The sequence below is a fragment of the Trematomus bernacchii genome, unplaced genomic scaffold (assembly GCF_902827165.1).
Source record: "Trematomus bernacchii unplaced genomic scaffold, fTreBer1.1, whole genome shotgun sequence".
NCBI classification, from domain to species: Eukaryota; Metazoa; Chordata; class Actinopteri; order Perciformes; family Nototheniidae; genus Trematomus; species Trematomus bernacchii.
In genome coordinates, this window is record NW_022987513.1 from 4,173,215 (window position 1) to 4,196,499 (window position 23,285).

General features: G+C 38.2%; 1 protein-coding gene across 1 annotated transcript in view; it reads left to right on the plus strand.

Annotated features, from left to right (window-relative positions):
- The first annotated feature begins 11,283 nt into the window (after positions 1-11,283).
- The window catches only part of kcnip1b (Kv channel interacting protein 1 b), a 30,884-nt gene continuing 18,882 nt past the window's right edge, over positions 11,284-23,285 (plus strand). Inside the window, exon 1 of the mRNA XM_034152052.1 lies at positions 11,284-12,087. Coding sequence (XP_034007943.1) covers positions 12,000-12,087 — 88 coding nt within the window. The 5' untranslated portion in view covers positions 11,284-11,999. The remainder of the gene's footprint in view (positions 12,088-23,285) is intronic.

The following is a 23,285-nucleotide window of genomic DNA, read 5'->3' on the forward strand; positions in this document are numbered from 1 at the left end:
ATCTACATCCATGAAAAGATTGCTTGGATAACTATGTACTTTATATCCTTTTGGGGATTATTCTCATGTAAAGACAGCAAAGGTTAAAATAATGTGACAATACGCCACACTTTTTTTGATTGCATAGAATGTATATAACATTTACAAAATGAGCATCATAATGTATTTGGACTTGAAACTAGTGATTATGATCATAAACTCATTAGGAATATGTTTACAATTAATAAAGTTAGAACAAGGGTCATTTTTGTCATAGACTTCTAGAGAATCTGCATTCTATTTGCAACCAGTGGAGTCACCCCCTGCTGGCTATTAAAACCATGTCAGTGGAAGGCCATTTACAGTTTATCGGTTGCTGTTTTGTTGAGTGGTATGAGATGAGGATAAGAACAGAAAATTAGGAATGTAAATGTAGTCTTCTTGACAAACTTTAACACAGAAAGATTGAAAAAAAGCACACTGATAATTTTTTAAGGCTTTTATTTCCTTTTAAAATGTAAATTGTAACTAAATATTTTTGTAATGCAAAGGCAGAATAGTACCTTTTTATTTTTTTAAGTATATTTTTCCAAAAGATGTTATTTATCTTTCCAAACCCATCTCATCCAATTGTAACAAACCATTCTACATCGATAAGACTTTCCCCATTGAAACCCACGTTTGCACATTGGCTATCAATGCTTTGTAGACACTCTGCTGTTTAATGCATTTTGATATTTGTTTTGGCTTCATTTAGTCCGTGTCATGATTGGAAAAAGAGTATGCAGATGGAAATGGTTTTCGAGAACTGCCAGCAACAAGGCGAGCATAGCGTGATTCAAATTAAAGTTTAATGTGAGCCTTGGTGCTGTCGATGCTAGGTGAAGTAGGTTGATAGGTTGAAGCAGGGGAAAGGAAAATAAAATCTATTTGGGATGAATCAATGTCTCGCCTTAACCTTGCAGGAGGGGGGATGCTGCCAAGGAGGCGACATTAGATTGCACTTCACGACTGTAAGGATAGAAACTAGAAAGCGATCAAGGCGGCAGCTGCACAGTGACACATAAAGTGGAAGTCATTGAAATTATTGATTCTTATTTGGGTCAAGTGGCAGGAAGTAAACAGCGAGAATGGAAGTGCAAGATCAGTTATATGAAGCATTCATATAGCTAAGGATGATAACATTGTAATACTGTCACGTCGTGTTTGGTACATCTCATACACAGTATAGGTCTTTGAGAGTTTGTTTGAGTTTGATTGTTGCATGTGTAAAAACTAAAGACATGTCTCTTCTATAAAACTATATCTATAAATCCACCAGAGGAAGCTCTATGACATACACAACATGCAAGTCTGACTTTGTGCAGACATAGAAAACCAGAGTTAAAGACATGGGATGTTTACATGGTGCAGAAACTACTTCAAAAACACATCTCCATTATAGAAGTGACTTCCTGAAGTCTGCAGAAATGGTATCAGTTACTCCATGAATTGAACTTCTAATCGAAATCTTATCGAAATCTCTCAGAACTGACCCAAACCTTTACAGTTTTAGATGACATAAAACAACACACTTTTACCAATAACCAGGAAAGAGGCTAACTTCATTGTATGTATTTCGCATGATATTGTCTTTGACAGCAATTGTGCATTTCTTTGATATTCAACTTGTTTTCGAGGACAGTATATACTGATTGTGCAATTTGTAGTTTCTGAGGTATTCTCTTATCATATTACATTTATATATATATATATATTACCTTTTCAGCAAGAGGGTTTTACTCGTTTTTTGAAAATGTATTTACATATCTATTTAGGCAAGCCCAGAAAATGTCAACATTTACAATGCGTCCAAAAATGTGTTACATTTCCTGTTGGCTTGTGTTCTGTTTTGCAGTGATTTAGCATCTATTATTTCATATAATTAAAAAGTGTAGTTGTTTTCTTTCAAAAATAAGACTTGAATCATTTATGGCGCATTTCCATTGCAGGGCCTCGCTCGGCTTAGTACTGTATAGTTAGGCCTTGTTAGGACAGGCTCACTTTATGCTGCGTTTCCATTACAGTTTAGTAGCTGGGGCAGTAACTATAGTAACGCAGTGTAGGCGGAGCCGTGACGTCATCTTCAATGCGAACCACAGAAAAACAACATCAGCCGTTAGCTGTTAGCACTCAAGCTCACAGCTCCTCATATCTGTTCAGAAACTAGACAAAAGTTAAACAAGTACAAACCACAGACTGCCTGTGTCATGGTGAATACAGTCGCTGGTTTATTTATGTCTGTATAGGCCGTTGTTGTGAGTGTGGACGGTCGGAGCATAGACTGCGTTAGCTTAGCCGATCTCCATCTAGAAAACACGCATTTTAAAAGGTTTTTCACCTGCCGTCTGTCTGCAGACTTGTCAAAGCATTAATTCATGTTTTTTACTAACCGGTATCAGTATGTTGTTACTTCGGCATCATTTTGAAACGTGTATTACAATTAAATCACGGTCAAATATGTTCATTTTGTTGTAGTTGTAGCCCCCTTGCCAGCGATTCTCTCTCTCTAGTTTAGCATACTCAGCCCGACTCAGCCTAGTTGTTGGCCCGCTAAGAACCTCGATTTTATGGGGCCAGAAAAACTGTGAAATAGTACCCGCTAGCCGGTACTACGCCTAGTGGCTTAAACCGCGCTCCGCGCTGTAGTGGATATAGCCTTGATCTCTAGGTAGGCCTAAATACTTATATGCCAATACATGACAAATGTCACTATAGTCAAATGTTACTTAACAAAAATTCCTTTTATAATGTTTTACATATAACCTAAGTTTAAGTATTTTTCTTGTTTGCCAAGTGAAAGAGTACATTAAGAAAAGCATTGTACAGTATGTTATTATCTGAAGGTGGGCCATCGCAACAACAGTAGAAGTAAAACTTCAAAATATTTAAATTCTACTACAGGAGAAACTTGATATGCTCTGAAATAAGGTGGAGATTTACGGAATGCAAATAAAACTTCTATAAGCTCTAAAACGATCCTCATTGTAAATGATATCATAACAAAATCCGGGACATAATGCATAACTTCTGATTTAAAAAGTCCTATTTATGTACAGGTTCTACAGATTCAAACCTTATCAGCCTGGTGTCTGTTCTTCTGTTAATATAAATGAATCCTGAATCAGGAACAGAAAATAAAAGGATAAAAATATAAACATCCACTATAGATTATAAAAAAAAAGTCGAGCCACTTGATGGAACTTTCTTTCAATATTCATATACATAATGGCAAAATCTTTTTAAACTATATTAAAGTGATAGACTATTAGATGCACAAGGATTCTGTGTGCGTCATCATGTCGTTTATGGAAATGTATCAGCGCTCCAAAGTGGGCTAATCCAATATTGTGCTCGTCTCTTAGATATAAAAGGGCCGGTGACTGCGCTACCTACTCTGACCTCAGATGTTTAATCTCATTTCCATTGTGGTTATCTATGTTTACTCTCACATTATCATTTCCGATGTAACATCTCCGTAGCACAGAGATAAAATCCCACCTGCTGTAGACAGAGCAGCAACTCAATGTCAATAGTTGCATTGTTATTGTTTAGGTGTGTGTCTGTGTGTGAACGGGTATTCATTCTTGTTAATAAGGCACAGACAATGTAAACAAAAGGATGATGGCACAGTGTTTATTGTGTTATAATACTGGAAGTAATCCAACAGTAGAGATTATTAGGATTTAGGAGTTCTCTTTTTTCGATCGTAATTTAGACAAATGTGAAGGTTTTCCAGTGTATTCAATGTGAGACAAAGTAGAAACAGACTCACAATGCTACAACAGGAGACTCCCTAAATGCTTGTTATTTCACCCCGATGGGCACGTTACTGCAATGTGTATTTATATGCATATTTGAATTTTTTTAAAGAAACTCTCTAAACATTAAACAATACCTCGCAGAAACTCTGAATATGCCTTAGGGGTTGAATCAAGAGAAAAATTAACGAGTGAATTGCAAAGGGCAAAGAAATAATGTGCATGACTCTTTTCACGTTATTTATTCCTTTGAGTTCAGACATGAGAATGTGTCGAACTGTAATCAAACTTGAGTCTCTAGAGTTTTGATACTATCTGTATAATACAGAATCAGTTTTTCCATGTCATTACGTTATACAGTAGTGCATGCACATTCAACCGCATTGCATGCACATTCAACCGCAATGCATTACCAGTCACCAAGTATAAGGTCAGACCTTAGCAACTGCAGCAGTTTCCAGCATGAGCAGTAAAGCGAGTGAGAAAAGTTGTGTATTCATGACCATTCAGATTTGACTTACCTGATTTGATCATTGATTTTTTGCACATTACTATGGCAAAGGGATCAGTGACAAAAAAAACTGATGCTAACTCAGTAGAATGCTCTGCAGAGTGTTGGTGATGCTTGGGAGAAATATGGCAACTTCCCCAGGGAACAAGTATTGGGTAAGTTAGTTAGTATGTGGTGGTGCACATAATAAATATTATGGTCATCAAATGGCTGTGATAAGTTGTTGTTACCACCACTTTGATGCTTTAGAAGGGGCAAACTGAACCCACCAGTAGGCATAATCCAACGTTATGAATGGATGACAGACTGGGTAGGTTTAGGCACCCTATCTACCAGTTTAATTTTAGGTAGAAGATCATGGTTTGGGTTATATAAGTATTCCTATGTTTATCACGTACTGTATGTTACGTTTATTTGCTTACGTAGGCTACTTTAGTTACTCAACGCTGACTTTTGGTTTCACACGGGTCGCAGACTCAGGCCTCAAACTGTTCTGTCATTGTTTGACTCATCCATTGACGCCTCCCATCCCCCTTAGCAGACTTGATCTGTCTTTGAACTATGTCACCAAATTTCCCTTGTCACTCATGTCATAATTGCCTCACCTCCTTCATGATCGTTGAACGACCATGTGAACTGATGATATCTGTGTTAGAGGAGCCCTGGTCTGCGTCTGTTTCTATGGTGCATACTCCCAACTCAATATTTATTAAACAAATCACCACAACAGAAGGTAATTTTGGTCAAAATCTAATTTATGTATGCTGGAGGGCCCCCTGGTGGGTTAATCTGACCATGGTGCAACTGCTGCCTTCTCATAGTGGCAGCACTTATTATTTGAATAATGTTCAACCTGATTGGCTGAGAATGCATATTTTTCAGTGAGTGGATTCATAAAGATAGGTTGTTAAATCTGTGATGTATCCACAGGGCATTGTTCAGCCTGTATCAGTGTCCACGAGATGGCAGTATAAGCCAGTTTTACTTTTCAGAATCTTCTTCCAGAGATAATATTTTGACTTCTTCATCTCAAGAGAAAAAAAGCATTTTGATGATGCAGATAAAAGTATACCACAGGGGAAAGTTATGTTTCTGTATCTGGTACAATACAACACTCGTGCCATTGTGGCAGAACAACCTCAAAGGGTTGGATTAACAGTTTAAAAGATCTATTTGATAAATGATTGCTAAGTAATTGAATACAGTCATATAGGGATAGATGGAGAGAACTAGCTTTAAGATTTGGCAGTAGAAACAATCTCTTAGAACTTTTTGTCTCAAATTGAATCAAGGCTAATATTAAGGATGATACATTTAATTCCTCCCCACTTCAAAGAACAAGCAGAGCATGAAAGAGATGAAAATGTGATTACTTATTATCTGAGGAAATTAGTTCATTATTTAGTCTATTTGGATCTTGTTTTTTTTTAATCTATTTACTTGTTATCGTAGTAATGCACTCACACTGTTGAACCTCATACATTATGCAATTGAGTAGGTGGTAAAGTGGGTGGTGAGGTGTGAAGCATTAAAAAAAGATTCATTTTTCTCTACAAGAATTTGAGCCTGCATTGTGAGGTTGCAAATACTGCCACTGTGCTTAATTGTTGTGCTGGCTGGTGTGTGTTAAGTCACACGTCCTAATTGTCCCCAGTGGACGTGAAGAAGACAGCAGTTGCAATGGATAATTGAACACATTTCTTCCGCAGGCTGCATTGGGGGGGCTGGTTTGTGGAGATTTGCCAATTGGTCGAAGTAACACAAGCCAAAATAACTGTTTATTTGAATATATATATATATATAGCGTGGGTCTCATTTCTAATCTGCTGATGCCTTGTGTTTGTGCCAAAAAGGCTGTGATGAATTATGATTTAACTTCATCTCGGCTGTGTGCACTTTGCTGTACAAGAAAGACTTATCTTCCTTATGTGTTTCTGCCTCCTCAGCACTTCTTTACCAAACCCACATAAGTGGCAGCTGTACCAGAGGTGGAGCCTTGTTGTGAAGTGCTGAAGAAGAACTTGCTGGTTGCTTTGTCCTGTGATTTTAGTATACAGAAGTTGGCATTTTGTGAGTAGTTATTTAATAATACACTTTCTAAAAAAAGCTTTTTTTTTAAAAAACAAGACCACACCAAAGATAAGGAGCAGAAACGATGTTAATAATATGAATACAAAACACGAGAAATAAAAGTTCAATCATTTCTGAAAGCTTCACAAATGAAAATATTTTTTAAAAGCTTTGAAAGGAGATGGAGGTGTTGGTGTTTTGATTGTAGAGAGTTCTATAGTGTGGGGGATCTAATAGCGAAAAGCCCGATCACCCTTTGTAGGCCTCCATCTGCAGATCTTAAAGAGGCCCTTTAATGCTCTTTGGGGTTTTCCCTTTCCTGTAGTGTGGTGTATATAGGTTTGTGTGCATGTAAATGGTCAAAGTGTAAAGTCCAAAAGTTCCCTCCAGAGACAGTTTCTCTCCCACACTCAATGTTCTACTTCTGTAACATAAGAACATCACTATGTAACACTCTCTTCTATTAGCCCTCAAACACATTGTACGTGATAGGCTAAGGGGTGGCGGTGGCACATCTTTTAGCAGTTGACCAATCACAATAGAGCCGGCCAACTAACCATTCAGAGCAGACTGGGCTCTGGTTTTGACCAAGGATGAAAGGAGGTGTTGCAGCACAGGCAGTATGAGAAAAATAAAGAGCTTTTTGAAAATTAAAGCATGGAAACATGTCACAGGAGAGGCACTAAATACAAATATGAACCTGAAAATGAGCATAATAGGGCCCCTTTTAATAATCTTACTTTTGAAGTTTGTATTCTGATATTTGGATATGGATTAAAACATTTTCAATGAATTCATGCCTACGTGACACGTATTATAGCCCCATGCCAAGAATGGGGAGATGAGGCCTTCAAAGCAGAAAAGGTATTTGTAACATCTCATAGAGGGTGAATAACTCTGATGATGTGATGTATTCAAGAGAAATTTGAAACATTATTCATGTGTTATAATTTAAGAGGTTCTGTACCAAACAAAGTTGTTTTGTTAAGTTTTGTTGGCAAGCATATCTGTACAGCTATACAACACTTAATGAATGTTCAAATCAATGTAATAAATGGGTACAGCCTCACAGGCGGTCAAGCATGGCATTTTGTAGTTATTTCCACTTGTAGCAATCAACATTACAACACTTACAAAAGTCCTTCTTCACCCAAGAATAAAACCCATAGTGTTGGAGGTTGTGTGAAGCGTTTGTGTTGTGCATTTGCTTTCTTCTTCTTCTTTTGTATTTTGTTGAAGGTCTGTATGTGTTTTTGTTCGTGGGTGTAGTAATAAGCAGGTGTTGGCTAAGATATCTCAGCTTCTTGTGCTCCCACTGTGCTTGTCACTTCTCATCCATCCATGTGCAGAAACTCCAGTCTACAGACCATGAACCGTGTTCAGTGTGAGCATGCTCAGTGCGGGGGCTCGGGAGACTTAGAAATCCAAAGTGTAGGAGGCGATGCGTTGCTGCTGCCTGCAACCAGCATGAGTTTACACTGTCAGCAAAACCTGGCCTGAGGAGATGGAAATTCAATGGCTTTATGTACCAAGATAATGCAAATGAATTAAGGAAGTCTAAAAGCAAGCAAGTCAATATCATTGAAAGTGTGTTATGTCTAAAACATCTCTTTCTTCTCCTTGTTTATTCTACTCAAGGAATAGGCTTCACTATGGCAACAATACAGCATGCTCCCCAAGGTCATATTTAATAACGTTTTTTTATTAATACCTCCATATCACCATGGACACTGGTATTTTCTTTGGAACTGAAAATGTTCTTCTCTTCCTCTGCGCCTCCGTTTAGCTTTTTTAGCGATGTTGATCACACATGTCAGGGTATTGCTGCCAACATGATTTTAAGTTTAACACATGTGAAAACATCACGTATTTGATGCTGCTAATCAGTCCCAGAAACATGTTTTTAAGGGATGTTAATCGTGTGTGTGGGTGGCACATGTAGCCATTTTATTAAATGCTACAAGATATGGTTTGTACAGGCTCTTGGTCATGCTTGTGATGAGGGGCATATTTCCTTGACAGTGCCATGGAGGGAAGAGATCAGAAGCACACAGACATGAAACCAGTGAATCATGTGTTTTGGCATCGCTACGCCTGCTAATGGTCTCCAGGGGGCAGACATGGTAACAGTGGGTGAGCAAATGAGTAACGGGTACGTTTTTGTTGTTTTTACAAAGTTAAAGAGGCCCTACTTAACACTATTATGTAGTGTGTTATAGGTTTTTGTGCATGTAAATGGTCTCCAAAGGCTAAAATCCCAAAGTTCCCTCGAGGTGGAGTTTTCTCTCCCACGCCTCCATTGAACTCCTTTGTTTACTTCTTCAAAATAATGACATCACTATGTAATGTATGCTTATAGATGTGCAACTATGTAATAGTTGCACTTCTATAAGCTAGCGCTCCAACACCTTGAACATAGGCTAAGGGGTGGGACATCTCTAAGCGGTTGACCAATCACAACAGAGCTGGATATCTCAAGGATTGTTCAGTTTGAGGTTCTTTACTGATGATGTTTCTTTATATTTCATCTCCACATACATGCACGCCAGCTTTGAAATGCAATGCTTTTCTAAGGATCAAACCAAAAGCTCAGTGATGTCTCGCCCCTTAACCCTATCACGTAGAAACTGGTTGCATTGCTAGCCAATAGAAGCGCGAGTGTTGCATTGTCATGTCACTATGTTAAGAAAGAAAACAGAGGAGTCCAATAGAGGTTTCAGGCACAGAGGGAGTGTGTGGGAGAGAAACTCACTTTTGGATTTTAGCTTTTGCAGACCATTTACATGCACAGATATACTATAACACACTAAAGGGAAAGTAAATCACCCAAAAAGCATAATAGGGCCCCTTTAACTTTGTATTACAAAGAAGAAGGAAAAACCTACCCGCTGCCATTCTCATTTGCTCACCCGCCCACTCAGTGTAACCATGTCTCCCCCCTGGAGACCATTAGCAGGCGTTGCGATGTCAAAAAACCCATGACTCAGTGGTTTCATGTCTGCGTTCTTCTGATCTCTTCTCTCCATGGCACTCTCAAGTTATTTAGCCCCTCATCACAAGCATGACCGAGAGCGTGAACCATAGAAAAACCAAGAACCATATCATGCATTAATCAAATGGGTACATGGGCCACCCACACACACAATTTCCATCCCTTCAAAACATGGCGTTGCCTTTAAGGCAGTGGGGGGGGGAGTATGTGGGAGAGAAACTCCATTTGGAGGGGACTTTAGGATCTTAGCCTTTAGAGACCATTTACATGCACAAAAATCAGGAAAGGGAAAACCCCCAAAAGCATAATATGGCCTATTTAACCTGCTTTAAATTCATACAAATCTAATGTGACTTCCTGACCGTTTCTGTGTGCAGCATACCACCAAAAAGAGTCAATAATACATACGCTTAAAAAAAAAGCTACAAATAATTGCTTCTTGAAGGGCTGTTCATCCTTGTTAAAGCCCATTGTGACAAAGTAGGTTTAATAGGATTTTTTTATAATCACAATTTATGATTGAACTGTAATTATTAATATCCCACTCTCTTTTCGACACAGTGGCTATAGCTGTGTTGCTATTTTTACTCCTCCTCTCTGTGAGTAAAGTGCTCCTCTCCTGGGATCCAAACAGGACTTTGCGAACAAACCACCTCGAGTCACGGAAGCTAAGATCTTCCCTTTGCTGCCTTTTCCCCCCTCTAATGTATGTGTGACAGTAAGGATGGAGCAGGGCAGTGACCTTCTGAAATGTATTGGTGGCTGTGAATGTGAGGAGAAAAAAATTATAATTTATAAGCATTAAATATAGACAAGGCAGAGGATGACTGGGGGGGGAATAGAAGGAGGAAGCACTGCGTCATGCTCTCCTCAAGCATTTCCCCACTTCAGTGGAGTGAAAAACAAAACCAGCAGACTGCAGGCTTACATAACCTGTGTCAGAGTAACTTTGGGGTGGAGTAGACTCTGTGTTTACGCGCGATTAATATGAGAATTTGGCACAGACCTTTCTTGTTCCGTTTCAGCAATGATAGCTCACAGTTCAGGGGTATGCCTGATCACACCCTGTGACGGAAATGTGTGTTCTCTTTTATAATTGTACCCTTATGTTATGCCATAGCAGGTAATAATAATTGTGATGATAATAGTGATTCATATTATTGTTTTAGGCAGCATTTGTACGCCTTTTTTCCAAAGTATTACTATGAATTTATTTTATAAGAGCCATCTTGTTGCTTTTGCTAATCATTTTTTTTACTTTTTATTATAGCAAAAATAATGACTTATTATTATTATATATTTTTGTTCACGTGCTGACATTTTAATATTGCAACTGTGGCACAGTAGCACTATCTATAACACCAAACATACTTAAAGTGTTTTATAATCTGCTTATAGCACTGAACATTAATTGTTTGAAAATAAAGAAATGGGCAACATAAGTGCTAGCAAAGTTGTTGTTCTTTAATGTCGACAATACTTAGAGGAAAGTAAAAAAAGGGGTCAGAGCTGCCGTTTTTTTTACCCTAGATGACTATTTCTCCAAAAATGTACAGAGAAGCCCTAAATGTGTAATCAAGACATATCAAGAACTGACAATGTATCCCTGTATATTGTAAGAACATAGTCAAATGCTGCAAATCTTTAAATACAGCATGTGTTAACTTATCACAATGAAAAGCAGATGTTGTAATGGTTCTTAAAAAAACGAAATATTTCCCACAGGATTCTGTGCATTAGCCTTAATCCACAACCCATAAACCGCTTTTTTTACATCTTAAAAAGGAAGAAGAAAGAGCTTTCGCCAAAATGAGAGTGAGGAGGCACAACTCAGAAGGAGGGAGGGCGGGAGCGTAGACGAGGGAGGGAGGGTACAGTGGCGGCTTCTCTCTGCAGCACAGATCTGCTGAGAGCACCAGAAGCGAAGCAACTCCACAGACCACAGCCGCAGGGCTCCCACTGCAGCTCCGAGGGGAAACCTCACACAGAAACCTACACTGGAGGAAAAACTGCTACCTCACAGACAGAAGACAAGACAAAAGGAGAAGAAAAACCTATCAGAGTGGACGGAGAGAAGAGTCAGACCTTTTTATTGGAAGAAAATAACTTTCAGGGCACACCACTTTCCCCACGTTCTACTTTCGGAATCCGTTTAATAATTCAACTTCTGCCTCATTTTGTTGCGTGGAACACATTTTTGCTTTCCCAATAGTTTGACATACAGGTCTGGATTTTAATTTCCCATCAGTACTTCTTTATCTTATGCTGATGGGAAGAGTTTTTTACTGACCTGAGTGATATAGTTGAGTTAACAGGTACTCTGGTGTAACTGCGTGGAAGAGAATACACATTTTTAAGCTATACTACAAGCTTCATTTTGCATTTGAATTATTTCTTTCTTTCATACTTTTTTCTCTACAAGGATCCCCTCAAAGGACCTGAGGATGTCGCATCACAGAAACTACTGAAGCAGATTCTTCTTGCATTTAGGATCGCTCCCCAAGCTACAGCAATATCTACTGAAAGGACACTGTGGGGACACTTTCAAGCTCAAACCTTCTTTTTTTTTAGATATATCGGAGGAAAAGGTGGTTCTCTGGTGAAGCCTCTTTGCCCCGTCCGCCCCCTTCTCCACCTCAGCCTCGGGATGGCTGGGTGCACCAACCGCTGCAGGCAGGGGGTGCTCAAACTGATCCAGTCCCTGCAGAGACTCGTCTCAGGAGGCCTCACCAAAGGTATGGACGTTTTTTTACTATTATACTTATGCAGTGACTGTTAATTTTTCACCTAAATGTGCAAGTTTATTGCTTTTTTGTGCGCGTATTTGCATTGATACAATGTGTTTTTTTAGATGGTAAGCCTACACGTAGCATTCAATAAATACTCTTCTGCTGGTGTGTATGAAATCCATAAGATGTCAACTCCAACAGATACTAACCCAATTGCAGTAGTGTAAAAAACATGTACTCACTGTACTTAGGAAATAAATAAATTAAGAACCTGTGCAGTTTTCCACTTTATACTTATACATCACTTCATTTAAGAGGGAAATATTGTAAATTGTTCTCCAACACATGTATTTCATAAATTGAGTTTCTTCTCATTCTGCATACTGAGTAATTTTACTCCTAGCGTAGTTCTTTTTTAGTGTCAATAGCTTGAAAAACCTTCAATTCAAGCCTCCACTGTACCTGATTTCTCTTCCAAAAAATTTCCATTAGCGTCGCACAATTGATTTATATTTGTAGAGTTGGCAAAGATTTTGATATTCCGGTATTCAGGTTTCCTTTCCTCTTCATTGACAAGCAAATACTGTAGCCATTCAATTGGCCTTTGACACAACAGTGTCCAGGTTGTTTTTAAACTTAAAGTTAATGAACGTATTAAAGTAGGAAAAACAGCTTTTCCAACTTCCAACGAAATGGAAAGATCCGTGCAGCATGTGAATGCAGCATCGGCTTTAGTTTAGGTCTGCTCTCTCTGAGTGACATTCTAGTTCAGAGATGCAGTTGTGCTCGATGTGAGAATGCAACATAAATCCTTCATTAAATGTGTTAATAAGAGCTTTTGGTGCCAGTCAGAGAAGATGTGTGTAACTGGGCTTTTGTTTAGTTTTGGAAACTGAAATGGTGCAACATTCTATTTGCTCATGGCTGCTATTGAACCATAAGATCAGATGAACCATACAGAAAAGGAGGATTAGTTTCTGTTTGTATCTGTATTCTTTTCTCGTGGTGAACTACTCTATATGTTCACCTTTAGGGCTGAAATGAAACAGTCTTAGAAATATAATTCACTCTTCGGTTGAACAGATCCCAATTCCCCAATCCCTGCACACACTGAGGCTATAACTTTTAGAATCGGAGGGATGAAACCCCTCTTTAATGGTCACACATGCAGAGCACACAGCACACAAAGTGACATTTGGCCTCTGCTTTTAACCCATCCTAGTACCAGGAGTCTAGTACTAGGAGAAGTGGGCAGCTATTGTACAGCGCCCGGGGAGCAATGGGAGTGGGGGGGTGCCCGGTGCCTTACTCAAGGGCACCACGGCAGGGCCCAGGAGGTGAACTGGGACCTCTCCAAGTAGCAGTCCACACTCCATATTTAGGTCTGGTCGGGGACTTGAACTGGCGACCCTTCGGCTCACAGTCCAAGCCCCTACTGACTGAGCCACTGCCGGAATAAGACATTATGAATTAAACTATACTAATGTTACATCACAAAAAATGCGTTAAAAAAAACTGCTATAATTTGACTTGCATAAGAAAAAGGTTTGTTGGGTTAGCCTATGGTGTACACCCCTTAGGGCAACAGTTGCGGTGCACTATCGACCTTGTCTTCTTCTTCCTCTTTGTGTTAAAAGCACTGGCTCTCACTCTCCTCACCACCTCCATCATCGTCTAATCCAAAATTACTTTTCGCCAGAACAACAAAATAACAATCGCTGAGTCACCAAGTCAGAGTGCATTACACACTGACCTGCTCTAACTGTTATATTAGACAGTTTGAATTTTAAATATATATCATAACACTCTATCTACTATACTTTATATACGCTCGCTGTGGGCCATTAACGTAAGAGTCTCAATGCTTATTTTCAATCTTTTGAGTCTTACTACAGTATCTTACTATGACTCTTTTTCAAGCATACTGCGAGGAAGATGAGGCAAGCATTATTAATATTAATGAGTGCTTATCTTATTATACAGCACTAAGCAGATTATAATGCATTATAACTTTGTTTAAATTGCATTATATTTAGAACTTGTTACCATTATGGTCTTTGTTGTTTTCGATTTTCCTCAAGTAGCAAGCTAGTTGTAATAACTCAAGTTAATAACCAGAATCTTTTTGGCAGTTTCTACAATTTCTTTCATAAGTGTATACATATTAGGGATGGGAATTTGAAAGCAAATGTATATTCGAATATTCGACCCCCAAAAAAACGGTTAACCGAAATGTACATATCCTATAAAAAAATATATATATATGGGAATTCTTTTTACAAAAAAGAATAATAATTAATTAATTTGGAAAAATAAATAAATACATGTTCAAATAAGTATAGAAACCAAGTCGAATTTGTCAAAGGTATTGAACTGGTGATCACAGTTTGAACAGTTGACAGCTATAGGCCTACAGCTTTCATGCTTAAAACATAACTTGGTTTTTAAATGAAAGAGGGATCATACACGAACAACATAACCGGTTAGGGTAACGTAACCCATATTACAATAGAGATCAACAACCTATAACCGGGCCTATGCACAGAATGCAGCTATGCAATACTCATTCTTGTTTAAGAATATGAGCATGTCTACATGGTCAGGGGAGAGGCGGGTGCGGAGGCGATTCACAATCAGGCCAGCTGTAGAGAAGACCCTCTCAGCTGGAATTTGGGCATAAGATGAGGTTTGAGTCTGCGTGTAGGGAGGGGCAGCAGGCATATCATTAGCTAGAACTAGCTAGATCTAATACATATGCTACTTAAACTACTCTGTTTTACCTTTATCCCAACCAAACAGATACTCAAGTTGGCCCAAACTCAAACACATTTGAAGTATTTTCATATTTGTATGGTTTTTCGGATTTAAACACAAGTAAAGTTTTTGCATTATACTGGAAAAAGTACTCCTTTGATGAGAAGTAAAAGAAACCTGTTGAGATTGAAAATGTGCGTTCTAAAAGAGGTGGCTTTGTCAGCTACTGTGCTATTCTATAAATAATCCAGCCTACTTATGGCCGCTTGGGTTGATAATGTAGGTCGTGTGATGGAGCCACTGTAGTGTCTAAAAACTGAGTGACTGCGCACTACTGTCTTTAACATCTGAACAATTCCCGACCTACTTTGTAAGGAGCTTGGACTGTTTAACAATGTAAAGTAATAAAAAGAGTGGGGATTTGGAGCCCAGGTCTGTGTTTAGTGCGGCATAAGAGCAAAAGACGGAGCTTGAAACCTATTGCCCCATGCCAAAAACAGTTCCAACTTAAGAACACAAATTCCAAGATGCGTGTTATCTTGCCCTCTGCATCCTCAAAGCGGGAACAGCTGATGAATTGGAGTGTGAATTGAATTGACCATGTAGTCCCCTGACATTGTGCCTCTGGGCTTGTTTGCATGCTTCTCCTAAAATGTTTGTTATGCCCACTGAGGTGCACACTGACCTTCTGTAACTTAAGGTTGAAAGATTGCTGCATGAGTCTCTAGACCAAATACTTACTCAAACAAATGTCTAAAATTTGAATTCAACTCTCAGTGGGATTGGATATTATTTTATCATCATAACATACAGTGGGATTTGTTTACATATTGTTTTAATACGAGATCAATTATAGACGTTTTTTTTTCTTATTTATCTCCACAAGGTGTTATCTGTGTGTTACGAGGTGTAAATTATATAATATCAACTACTCATTGTGTTATCAACTAGCTTTTTTTCAGGTGGGCTCACAAACAGATTGCACCACATATGTTCCAGTTATTGTGTCCATAAATATATATTTTTTTTAAACTATAGCATAAATGAAAAGATATCCATGTGGTGTATAATTCTAGAAATGAATTTTCAATAACTATAAAATGAAATAGCAAACAGATGACTAATTTATATTTAAACAAAATCTCAATGTTTTCTGGATATTAAACTCTAAATGGGACCGTCATTTACTGAATGATAATCCCCTTCTTCACACTTACAGCACTAACATTCAAATGAACACCATGCTGTATTTAAGAAGATTTTTGAAACTTTACGACCAAACTTTTGTTTTTAAAATCTTTACTGAGGAATAAAATAAATTGATAAGTAAGTTAATTTTCTCATAGACTTCTATACAATTGGTCTTCTTTTTGCAACCAGTCTGGTCGTCCCCTGCTGGATATTGGTGAGGATCCAGTTTGAGGGATCCTCAATAATCACATTGGTATGAAATACATTTTGATTATATTCTCAACCGAAAAAGGACTAAAGCTATGTTCCTATGATGCGCGATTTTCTCTCTAACCATGAGGTCGGGCGCAGAGCCATCTGGTAGAAACGGTCAGTTAAGTTTAGTTTGTCTAGGGTTACCTCCCCCTGCTAGCTTGCATAACTACATACAACTGTCCTCTGATTAGTTGTCGAAGCGATAACAAGGTAAAAAATGAAATAGTTTGAACTGGAACGCTCCATAGAAACGGCAACGTCAGCGCAGAGCCGTTTTACCGATCGACATGAGAATGCAGTTCAAGATCTGCATTTACTGGGTAATGTTTGCAAAACCCTCATGTAAAAATGATGGATGGCATTGGTATGTAACATGGAAAACAATACATAATCTTTGAGCAAGATAAGACATTAATACAACAAAATGTAAAGAAATGATCTTACAATGCTTAAAGCACTACACTGGTCTTTAGTTTTCAGTTTTTCCTGTGGTTGTGGTTGAGTTTCTCTGCACAATTCCCTCATTATCATGTCTCACAACATAACCTCTGCTTTGCATATCTATCATATGCACATGGAAGAAGGCACACGTGAAAATAGGCACACAAATGCATAATCCGTTTCACACACACGCGATCATGTCAGGTAGCCTGAAAAATGTAAGACCCTTATCCCCTTTCTCGCTTTGTTAAACACATTTGCCTTTACACGCTTATACATATAGTGATATGAACCGTTAACTCTGCCCGCTCACCTTTACAATTCTGTACTCACAAATTCAGCAGCATGTAGATTCAGTTTTAGACCTTTAAACATGGCAAGCTTAAGTGTCAGAGTTCAGACTGGGTGTTGACATGCCTTGGGCCTCACGCAGAATGACCCTTTATTTTCTTTCTCTAGTGTATAATGTATTTCTTATACTGCACCTTAATACCCTTGTTTCACATAGTTTTTCCATAAGAAATAGTTTTGTCATAATCTGTAAAACAGCAAATATTTGCAAATTAATCTAAGTTTGGAGAGCTTTTGAGTTATTCCCAAAAAAAAAAAAAGCATTTTAATTAAACAGATTATTAATAGAATAATGGTTTGATGAAATCAGTAGGTTATTTTGTTTGACACTTTTTAATCAGAGCTGTTTCGGTGCTTAAATCAATACTGAAAATGTTTAAAATGGAAGCAGCCACCTACGGTTTTGTTAATATTATTTTAACCTCACTATATTATCAAGGGAATTGATAGCGAATGAGAAGCTTGTAAGTATTTAGTTGGCGATCTTGCAGTAACGATAAGATGTTACTGATAATCTGTCTGGCTTGCTCTTCAGTGTTCACAGCACCTTTTGCCAGAATACTTAATAGTTAGCGATTCATGAGGCTTTTAGCAACTAGCATCGCGATTATTCCCCTGACACCTGTATTGAACATACAGTATGTGAAGTGTTTGACAAAACTAAGCTTTGTATTAGTGCGATGTTGAATGCTGCCCCCGTCCACGTAGTAGGGTTAGGGTTAGTACTCTTCCCCCAATTCTCTTATCAGGGACAGATTATATATGACATCTGTTTTGCTTTGTTTTTCCTCTATGATGAAAGGGAAAGATGGAAGTAGATTGGTTTAAAGAAAGAAGTGGAGAATTTAGAGGAGATTTCTAGTCACAGTGATGATAGTGAGAACAAAAAATAAATCCCCTTGGCGGGCTGAGAGCAAGAACTGATCTCAATGCTGCTGACGTTAAAAGAAGTAGATTAATATTGGAATTAGATGGTTACCCAGTGTCATGTTCCCCTCTTAATAGAAGAGTTCCAGTAAAGCGTGCTGTTGATGGAGTACAGTATAAGGTCGATGCTAATAGATTTAAGAGTTGTACACAGTCACAGTTGTTCAGGATGAGTGATGCTTTTCCATTTGGAAAATGTCCCTGACAAAGTATTCTTGGACCTTATCAATTGCCCATTAAGTGCTTTTGTTCCCAAGTACCACAGTCTGGTCGGTTAACATTAGATATTTTCCGAAAAGGCTTGGTTAAATTACATTGATCAACAATCGTGTTCTTGTAATGCAGTTTTACAGGATTAGATTTCATGTAAAAAAACAATTGCAATTATAGTGAAAAACCTATAGCAAACTCACAGAATTCCAAGTCAGTACAATTTCTGTGCTTCAATTGTTCAGTTGTTCAATTGTTCAGACACGCCGTCTCCCTTTTGTTCCTGTAGCGATATATAATGGCTTGACAAATGAAATAAATTGAATGATTGGTGTTTTTTGGACTTGCCATAAGTATCATATAATTATTATTATCATTTATTTCTATGACAATATTCATCACTGTTTAATTGGACTTTGCAAATGTGAGGTTGTTGGTTATACCCATTTCCCAGGTGTACATATCTCCTGGGTTACTATTCCCACAGTAATGTTGTTGGCTTCCATCACCTTCACCTATCAAATATAATCCCCTCACACCCACCTTTGCCACATTTTCATGAGTCAAAAATCAATAACTGAATATTAAAGGCTAATTATTGTACTTAAATCCAGTTGAGTGGTAATTGATACTGGCTTCAAGATTACTTAAACACCCTGAAATTGTTATTCTTCCCTTGATAGCACCTCATTTAAAGCTGTACTATAAACCTTTAAGGGACAGATTAAACACATTGACCACTATCTTATTGTGGCTAATCTTGGAAAACTGGATATCAATATTGTTGTAAAGATTATAGTCAGTTCACTTTAGGACTTTCTTTTTTTCTTTTGCTCGATGCAACTATTGCATATAGCTTTGCATTTCAGTTTACACACTAGAAAGTAGGTTAACATTAGAATTATATCCATAAGTTGAAAGTTATTAACCTTATTCTCCACATTAGGGCTGCTCCCTTATAGCTGCCATGTCAACTATTTGGTTGTTTTGGTGTGAAGATTTCTTGAGCTTATTAGCCAGCTTTTATGCTTTTTGTCATGATGGATGACTCGTATCCAAGAAAGAGAGTAATTCTCTGGTAAACACAAGATTTAAAGTAGTGTTTTTGCATGATCTTTCTAATAATTCAACAAAAACATTTACAAATAAACCTTAGAAGGACTAAGAAGGATTTTAGTCAAGGACAGTCTGACTCAAATTTTTAATTTATTATCAACATTTCAAGTTCTTCCCTTTTTTTCCCCCTTATGCCTGGTCCTAATACTCTTGTAGAAAGCAGAAAGAGTGTAGCAGGAACAGGACCTCTCATCCGGCCCCCCGATGCACCTGTCCCTTGCTATTACCAGTCACATGTGTCTAAGTGCGCAACCTTGCAGCAATAGTCCCATCAGCCCCCACTGTGGTGACAGATTCAGAAATACGGCCCCGGTACTCATGTCTCTACTACGACCACAACATACGTGTATGGCAGAATAATGCAGAATGTCACAGATTTTTTATCCGTTCCCCCCCGGAAACTCTTTCTATTCCTTTTCGTCTCGTTCTTTTCCTGGTGCTGCTGAAGCAGTGGATTGGAGCTGACAGTGTGTGTCTTGGCTTTTAATTTTTAACATCACCTCACTACACACTTTTATGTAACCGTCTTCTTTGAGATGTATTTTTATCTCAATCCTCCTCTGTGTTTTTGGCTCTCCATGTTCATTCTCTCCAGCCCCCATATCTGATATTTACATATAGATCAGCAATAATTATCTCAGTATTGAAATTGATGTGTGATGTGTAGTGTTGCAGTAGGATACTCCAGGTTCTGCTACAGTACATGCTCCTATGTTGTAACTGTACATTTTTGCTCATATTGTGTTTAATCAAGAGCAAAATGAGCTTGCAATGGTGACCCAAGCTGCTGATAGTGTCAGTAAATATTTCACACTGCTGCCACCTGTTGGTAAAAGAGTAAAACCACAACATACTGTAACAGAAAATGTACCAAAGCTGCTCTCTACTGGCCTCTCCAAACATTAACATTTAACAGAGAAGTTGTGACCCATCAATTTCATCACACATATACAATCAGAAAGCATGTTGTTGAATAGAGGCAATGGTTTGAAAAGTGTAGAAAGTAAAAGGACAACAATCTCCCCACTTTTGTAATATTTAATTGATATTCTCTTTTATGAGAAATACATAAAAGTAAATGTTTTTATGTATTTTAATGATTATATATTAGATTTTCTACGATTTTCAAAAAGAAATGCTTACTTCTTACCATACACATTTCAAATAACCAAATGATCTCTGGTTACTTTTCTTATTACCTAATTATTAATTAAGAAAGCTGGTTGAATGAAATAGACTGTTATTCTCTTTAATTCTCAATATATTATGACTTCTCTTAACAAGGATACGTGGGATATGTTTTGAACGTGCAGGAAGTTTTTTACATGAGCAGAAATCTTGCTGAAACACGTGAGCTATTAAAGTGTAGGGGTTTATAAATGAGTAAATTAATGTATCCTTGATTATAAATAGATGCTGGATGCACAGAAGGGATGAGTAAAGTATCCCTACATACAGTATGTGCTGACTCAGAGATCAAATAAATGAGAAATGTGCTTCTACAGAAGAATACATATTTGAAAGCTATACAGAATACCTGAGAGCCTTAATGCATTATGCTGTATGCCATTACTTTTTTATATTAAAGGGGCCTTATTCTGCTTCAGGTTCATATTTGTAGTTTGTGTCTCTACTGTGACGTGTCTCCATGCTTTAATGTTCAAAAAGCTCTTTATTTTTCTCATACTGCCTGTGCTGCAGCACCTCTTTTCACCCTCTGTCTGAAACCAGAGCCCTGAGCCAGAGTCTGCTCTGATTGGTTAGCTGGCCGGCTCTGTTGTGATTGGTCAACCGCTTAGAGATGTCCTGTCCCTTAGGCAAGGCAAGGCAAGGCAAGTTTATTTATATAGCACCTTTCAACACAAGGCCATTCAAAGTGCTTTACAAAAATGGAAGACATTAAGAAAATGGCATTTAAAATCAGTCATTAAAAATAAAAGATAATAAAATAAACATTAAAAGAAAAAAATACATGGATAAAAGTTACAGTGCAGTTTAAGATATGAATAGTTCAATTAAAAGCAGCGGCAAACAGAAAAGTCTTCAGCCTGGATTTAAAAGTAGTAAGAGTTGCAGCGGACCTGCAGGTTTCTGGGAGTTTGTTCCAGATATTTGGAGCATAATAACTGAACGCTGCTTTACCATGTTTAGTTCTGACTCTGGGGACAGAAAGCTGACCAGTCCCTGAAGACCTGAGAGTTCTGGATGGTTCATAATTTAGCAGGAGGTCAGACATGTATTTTGGGCCTAAACCATTCAAAGCTTTATAAACCAGCAACAATATTTTTGAAATCTATTCTTTGACACACAGGAAGCCAGTGTAAGGACTTCAGAACAGGAGTGATGTGATCCACTTTCTTAGTGTCAGTGAGGACTCGAGCAGCGGCGTTCTGAATTAGCTGCAGCTTTCTAATAGATTTTTTAGTGAGACCTGTAAAGACACCATTACAGTAGTCCAGTCTACTGAAGATAAAAGCATGGACAAGTTTTTCCAAATCCTGCTGTGACATTAGTCTTTTAATCCTGGATATATTCTTTAGGTGATAGTAGGCTGATTTAGTAACTGTTTTAATGTGACTGTTGAAACTCAGGTCAGAGTCCATGACTACACCTAGATTTCTGGCTTTATCTGTTGTTTTGAACATTGCAGACTGAAGCTCAGCGCTAACTTTTATACGTTCTGCCTTGGCTCCAAAAACCATTACCTCAGTTTTATCTTTGTTTAATTGGAGAAAGTTCTGACACATCCAGTCATTGATTTGTTCAATGCACTTACTCAGTGTTTGAATTGGAGCATAGTCTCCTGGTGAAATTGTTACGTAAATTTGTGTGTCATCCGCATAGCTATGGTAACTTATTTTGTTGTTTTTCATTATCTGAGACAGTGGTAGCATGTAGATGTTAAAGAGAAGAGGCCCCAAGATGGAGCCTTGAGGTACCCCACATGTCATATTTGTCAACTCAGATGTGTATTTACCTATAGAAACAAAGTTTTTTCTGTCCTTTAAGTAGGACTCAAACCAATTTAGAACTGTTTCCGAAAGTCCCACCCAGTTTTCTAGTCGGTCTAGTAATATGTTGTGGTCAACAGTATCAAACGCAGCACTGAGATCTAATAATACTAACACTGAAGTTCTGTGTTTAAGTGGATGTCATTGAAGACCTTTACAAGAGCAGTCTCAGTGCTGTGGTTTGGACGAAATCCTGACTGGAACACATCCAAACAGTTATTTAAATGCAAGAAGTTACTCAACTGTTGAAATACAACTTTTTCAATGATTTTACCTAGAAATGGCAGGTTTGATATTGGCCTGTAATTGTTCATTACTGAAGCATCTAGATTATTCTTTTTTAAGAGCGGTTTAATGACTGCAGTTTTCCTTAGACTATCACGTCCAATGTGTTGAAGCACTACCCAATAGATGAATGTTACTCAGGCCCCGGCCCCACGGGAACGCATACGGCAAAACGCATAGGATTAACGCAAACGCAATCGCCAAAAAGCTTCCGTCCACACGCAATATAAACTGGATAGTGTCTGCCCACACAAGACAGCTCCGTTTAGATCCAACCGCTGGAAAAGCTGCAGTACATATGCCGAGCCTGTACGTGGCGCTGTGAGTTCCTCCACAAAAGCAGCAACTTCCTCCACAAAAGCAACGAAGAAGAATGGTTGTCATGGCTGCACTTCTGTTTATTCTCCGCGTGGGGGCCGAGGGAACCGGGCAGAGTTTTTCGCCGGTCAACGTGTGTTAAAGTTTAAATCTTCCGGACAAAATTATAAAAGTGCTGGTCAAAGGTCTTCTTTGTCATTTATTGAGCTTTAAAACAAATGAATAACGACTCTATATAATGATATATAATAATAAAATACACGGAGCCTGTCCTCTCTTTTTACTCTCTTCTGACAGCGTCAGTGTCTGTCTCATACAGCAGCTGATCCAGTAATGAGTGACCCG